The sequence below is a fragment of the Rutidosis leptorrhynchoides genome, chromosome 6 (assembly GCF_046630445.1).
Source record: "Rutidosis leptorrhynchoides isolate AG116_Rl617_1_P2 chromosome 6, CSIRO_AGI_Rlap_v1, whole genome shotgun sequence".
Classification (NCBI taxonomy): Eukaryota; Viridiplantae; Streptophyta; class Magnoliopsida; order Asterales; family Asteraceae; genus Rutidosis; species Rutidosis leptorrhynchoides.
Genome location: NC_092338.1, coordinates 193,014,696 through 193,020,116, shown reverse-complemented (window position 1 = coordinate 193,020,116; position 5,421 = coordinate 193,014,696). Strand labels below are relative to the sequence as shown.

The following is a 5,421-nucleotide window of genomic DNA, read 5'->3' as shown; positions in this document are numbered from 1 at the left end:
AGTGTGTGTAGAACTCTCGGTAAATTTGAGAACCCCTATTGTCTTGTGTGATCCCATCCAGAAAGGCTTGTAGGTTTGCAGTTAGGAGGCTACGTTGTAAGGGGTCTTACAAAGAGCCTACCTGCTCTGCCCTATCTTCAATGAAGGAGTAAGCCTCACGGTGTATGCAGTGATCAGAAATGGTACGACAATAGGGGGAATGGTGCAGTACTTCCTCGAGATTGCATTCATTTCGCATCAGAAGAAGGAGCTTGTTTTGTAACATGCCCTTTACTTCCAACACGACGACTTCTTCCAGTTCCCTGTTCACAATCTCAAGCTTATGGTCAGGACTCAGAGCTTGCTCCAAGTTCTCATGAACAAGAGCTTCATAATCCCCCTGCTGATTCTGGGGGGGTAGGTTGTATAGGTCGCGGTTTTGGAGACCCCAGATTCGAGCAAAGAGGCCTCACTCTAGAAGCCCCTCGAACCACTCCTGCTGCGGTGGAAGGACCCTTGGTCCCCCATTCCTATCAAGACCCACATTGAGGGCTATGGCTCCCCCAAAAAAATGGAGAGATTTGTTCTTGCTCTTCCAATTCAGGAAGACTGATTTGCTTGGTCCAACCAAAAAAGATATGGGATTTTTGGGCGTCAGTCTTCTATTACTTACGAGATTTCGAGTTCCCTTGAAAAACAGACTGGATAATCAGTCAGTAGTGCTTTATTAATGGATTCACTTTCTTGCTAAGGAGATGAGTTACCTTCTTCAGATTGAAATTCTCTTTGGGAATCATATCCCTGAGCTCTCACTCAAAAGGGTTCAAAACGTATTCGTTGCTAAGAAAATTTTGAATTAAATAAGTTGTAGGGACTCATCCAACTAAGCTTAGCCTTTACCTAAGCACCTTGCCTTTTAGGCCTTGCTTGCTTTACTTTAGTCCTACTACCCCTGGCTCTTGAAATCTTATACTATCTTAACTACAAATACAAAAGGTAATAAAGATTTTCTTCTTGATACTAGATTCTCTATTGAGTAAGTAACTCGTTAAGTAAGAATAAGTAATATCACAAATTGAATCCCTGAAACTTCTTTTTTTGGTACAGCTCGAAGAGACAGAAGATTAGAGGAGGGCAGATGAGATGACACTCAAAGCATTGATAGTCTAAACCCTGGGGCTGGTACTTCGACTGGAAGCTATCACAAACTAGATGCTTACAGTCCTTTTTTCTCTCCCATTTATGTAAGAAATACATCTAGAAAGAAGATATTATCTAGCCTAGAGGAAAGAGAACAACTAGGATGAAAGGTATTTATTATTACTAATCTTGATATAGTGAATCCCTCCCCTACGAGAACAAGGCAGAATGTCAGGTAGATCAATTCACCGTCAAGCACATCTGGCAAGGATCAAGGGCGAACTCATTGTTGCATAGATTAGGTCGGAGTAAGGTGCAATCGAACGTCCAACAGTCAGTCTCACGATCGGGCATGAGTGTCCGGAAGTTGTCATTGTATACTCCTGCGGGTCGGAAGGCGGCTGGGGAAGGAGGGGGAGACTGGGCGAGATCTATCAGAAGGGAATTCCCCATACAAATAGAGGCGCCTATCAAAAAGATACTCCGAAGGCTTCGGGATCGAGTTCTCATTAGCCGAAGAAGACCCTGGCCAATCCACGTGGCCTGCTTGATGAAATTCAGCGATGGAGACATTGTAAATTGGTCCGCGGGCATCGCGATAAGTCCTCTGTCCTACTACAGGTGCAGCGACAACCTTTACCAAGTCCGAACGATTGTCGACCACCAGATCCGCTGGTCTGCAATATTCACCCCGGCCCACAAGCACAAATCCTCGGCGCGGAATATAATCCTAAAGTACTCAAAAGACTCAAATATAGTAAATAAAGAAGGTGGTAAGACCCTTGCAGAGTTCCCCAACAGCATAGACCTTGGGAAACTCGGACCCGGTCAAGATCCGAACAACAAGGAGCACTCAACTACTAGTAGAGTCTAGTAGTCGCTTTTTTCTATTAGTTGTGTGATGCAAACAGGCCTTTACTTAAATTATGAGATTAGTTGAGTAGGCTTGCCTTAGTTGTCTGCTATAAGATAGCTAGTTTTGGGGCTTTCGACATAAAAAAGCCTATCCAGCTTGGCTTCGCTATCGCTCATGACTTGTATTGTAGTCGGCCCGGAATGCCTCTGTACTCTTTCTAATGTCTTATTCCTTAATTCATTTTTGATTTGAGTTGAGGTAGCTTCCGCACCAGCAAGATAGGGCTCAGCCAAAGCAATACTAAGCGAGAAAAGCCCCTTCTATCTTCTTAGTCATAGTCAAGTTTCCGCCTGAGGTAAACAACCTTACTAATAAAGTGGCAACAAGCACCTTCTTTCTCAAAGTCAACTTAATCCGTTCTTACTTTAGTTTTCAATAAAGTTCGCGCAGGGGCGTTCACCTTTTTTGGCTCCTTCCCGGCCCGGAAGTTCTCTTCTGATGACTAGCTTCTACCGCTAGCGCTTGGACTTGGAAGCAAGCTACCTCGAATCAATCAATGAATGAAAAAAAACCACTTAACGAGAAATAGAAAGGAAGGACAAGTTGGTTTGAGGACCCGTTGGTCAAAGGAAAGGGGTCCTAATTCCAGAACGGAGCCGTATGACGCGAGAATCTCACGTACGGTTCCTTTGAGAAGGGTGTGATACCACCACCTATCAGGCCCGACGAGAGGTCCACGGAGCTGCATCCCTACTCACCTGGTCCATGCACATTGCTCTCTCCAGGAGGTTGGCTGCCTATCCTAGATCTTCCCATTTCAAATAAGATCCCGGGCTCGATCCAGTTTAGTATCAAGGTGATTCTTTTTCTGTTCCTATATATATGGGTCCGTGCAGCATTTCCATGATATCGTTATGATCAATTAATGGGACTTGGCTGGAAAGTGTTCTTGCCTCTATCATTAGCTCGGGTAGTCCCCATTTCAGGTGTTTTAGTCACCTTTCAATGGCTCCCTTAATTATGTGCGAGGAATTGCCCTATTGAGTAATGGGAAGCGGACTACTCCCCGAAAATGCCCCGCCCCTAGGTTCTTTTGTCGTTGGGGCTAAAAATCTTCTTTGCTCATTCCTAGGCCTTTTAATAGCATTCAAGGTTAAACATGACTCCTAGAGAGTGACCAAAATACGAAGTTCTCTTTTCGTTCTCTTCTTTCTTTTTTATTTTGACTTGGTTCGCAGGGTCAGGGCCTTTCTCGCTGGGCGAGCTGATTCTAAAGTGTAGTGACCCGAACTTTTCCATGTTTATATATATTAATTGAGATTGATATTTACATGATTAAATGTTTCCAACATGTTAAGCAATCAAACTTTTTAAGACTTGATTAATTGAAATATGTTTCATATAGACAATTGACCACCCAAGTTGACCGGCGATTCACGAACGTTAAAACTTGCAAAAACGACATGACGATATATATATGGATATACATATGGTTAACATGAGATTATGATAAGTAAGTATCTCCATAAGTATATTAACAATGAGTTATATACATATAAACAAGACTACTAACTTAAGGATTTCGAAACGAGACATATATGTAACGATTATCGTTGTAACGACATTTAAATGTATATATATCATATTAAGATATATTAATATATCATAATATCATGATAATATAATAATTTAACATCTCATTAGATATAATAAACAATGGGTTAACAACATTAATTGAGATCGTTAACTTAAAGGTTTCAAGACAACACTTACATGTAACGACTAACGATGACTTAACGACTCAGTTAAAATGTATATACATGTAGTGTATTTAGATGTATTAAAATACTTTTAGAAGAATTCAAGACATATATAAAAACACTCATACTTAACGAAAATGGTTACAGTTACTTTTCCATTCTTTTCTTTCATCAAGAATTATAGTCGTATTCTTACCCGTATTATACACAGCTTCAAAACGTACTTACTATGAGTATATACCAATAGGAACTAGCATGGGATTCCACTCTTGATTATGTCATGTATGACTAATCAATTTTAACTTCTACCATAAGCTAGTCAACTAACTAGAACTCCTTTTAACCCCACTCACCACTCACCAATTACCACTCATCATTCACTCCATTTCACTTCCAATTCTCTTTCTAATTCTCTCTCAACACACACACACACACTATTATGAACGTATTTTTCCAGTAGTTAATCATCATCTTCATCAAAAATCACTTCAAGAATCAAGCTATAATCATCATAGGAAGAACACTTCAAGAACACTTCAAAAATCCCTTCAAGTTTACTAATTTACTTCCAAGCTTTCTAATCCATTCCAAGTAATCATCTAAGATCAAGAAACCTTTGTTATATACAGTAGGTTATCTTTCTTATTCAAGGTAATATTCATATTCAAACTTTGATTCAATTTCTATAACTATAAACTATCTTAATTCGAGTAAAAATCTTACTTGAACTTGTTTTTGTGTCATGATCCTACTTCAAGAACTTTCAAGCCATCCAAGATCCTTTGAAGCTAGATCATTTCTTGTCACTTCCAGTAGGTTTACCTACTAAACTTGAGATAGTAATGATGTTCATAACATCATTCGATTCATATATATAAAACTATCTTATTCGAAGGTTTAAACTCGTAATCACTAGAACATAGTTTAGTTAATTCTAAACTTGTTCGCAAACAAAAGTTAATCCTTCTAACTTGACTTTTAAAATTAACTACACACATGTTCTATATCTATATGATATGCTAACTTAATGATTTAAAACCTGGAAACACGAAAAACACCGTAAAACCGGATTTACGCCGTCGTAGTAACACCGGGGGCTGTTTTGGGTTAGATAATTAAAAACTATGATAAACTTTGATTTAAAAGTTGTTATTCTGAGAAAATGATTTTTATTATGAACATGAAACTATATCCAAAAATTATGGTTAAACTCAAAGTGAAAGTATGTTTTCTAAAATGGTCATCTAGACGTCGTTCTTTCGACTGAAATGACTACCTTTACAAAAATAACTTGTAACTTATTTTTCCGACTATAAACCTATACTTTTCTATTTATATTCATAAAATAGAGTTCAATATGAAACCATAGCAATTTGATTCACTCAAAACGGATTTAAAATGAAGAAGTTATGGGTAAAACAAGATTGGATAATTTTTCTCATTTTAGCTACGTGAAAATTGGTAACAAATCTATTCCAACCATAACTTAATCAATTTGTATTGTATATTATGTAATCTTGAGATACCATAGACACGTATACAATGTTTCGACCTATCATGTCGACACATCTATATATATTTCGGAACAACCATAGACACTCTATATGTGAATGTTGGAGTTAGCTATACAGGGTTGAGGTTGATTCCAAAATATATATAGTTTGAGTTGTGATCAATACTGAGATA

General features: G+C 38.5%; 1 protein-coding gene across 1 annotated transcript; it reads left to right on the top strand.

Moving 5' to 3' along the window:
* The first annotated feature begins 533 nt into the window (after window positions 1-533).
* Window positions 534-1,993, top strand: LOC139854330 (uncharacterized). Its single transcript, XM_071843637.1, has 2 exons — window positions 534-691; window positions 1,318-1,993. Exons 1-2 carry the CDS (start codon window positions 534-536, stop codon window positions 1,991-1,993), a joined length of 834 nt encoding a protein of 277 aa, XP_071699738.1.
* The last annotated feature ends 3,428 nt before the right edge of the window (window positions 1,994-5,421 follow it).

Bases quoted from the DNA above. Each gene is read 5' to 3' on its own strand.
- LOC139854330 (XM_071843637.1), top strand. From the start codon at position 534: ATGGCTCCCCCAAAAAAATGGAGAGATTTGTTCTTGCTCTTCCAATTC. The intron at 692-1,317 runs GTCAGTAGTGCT...ATCTTGATATAG, and splicing joins AAAAACAGACTGGATAATCA to TGAATCCCTCCCCTACGAGA.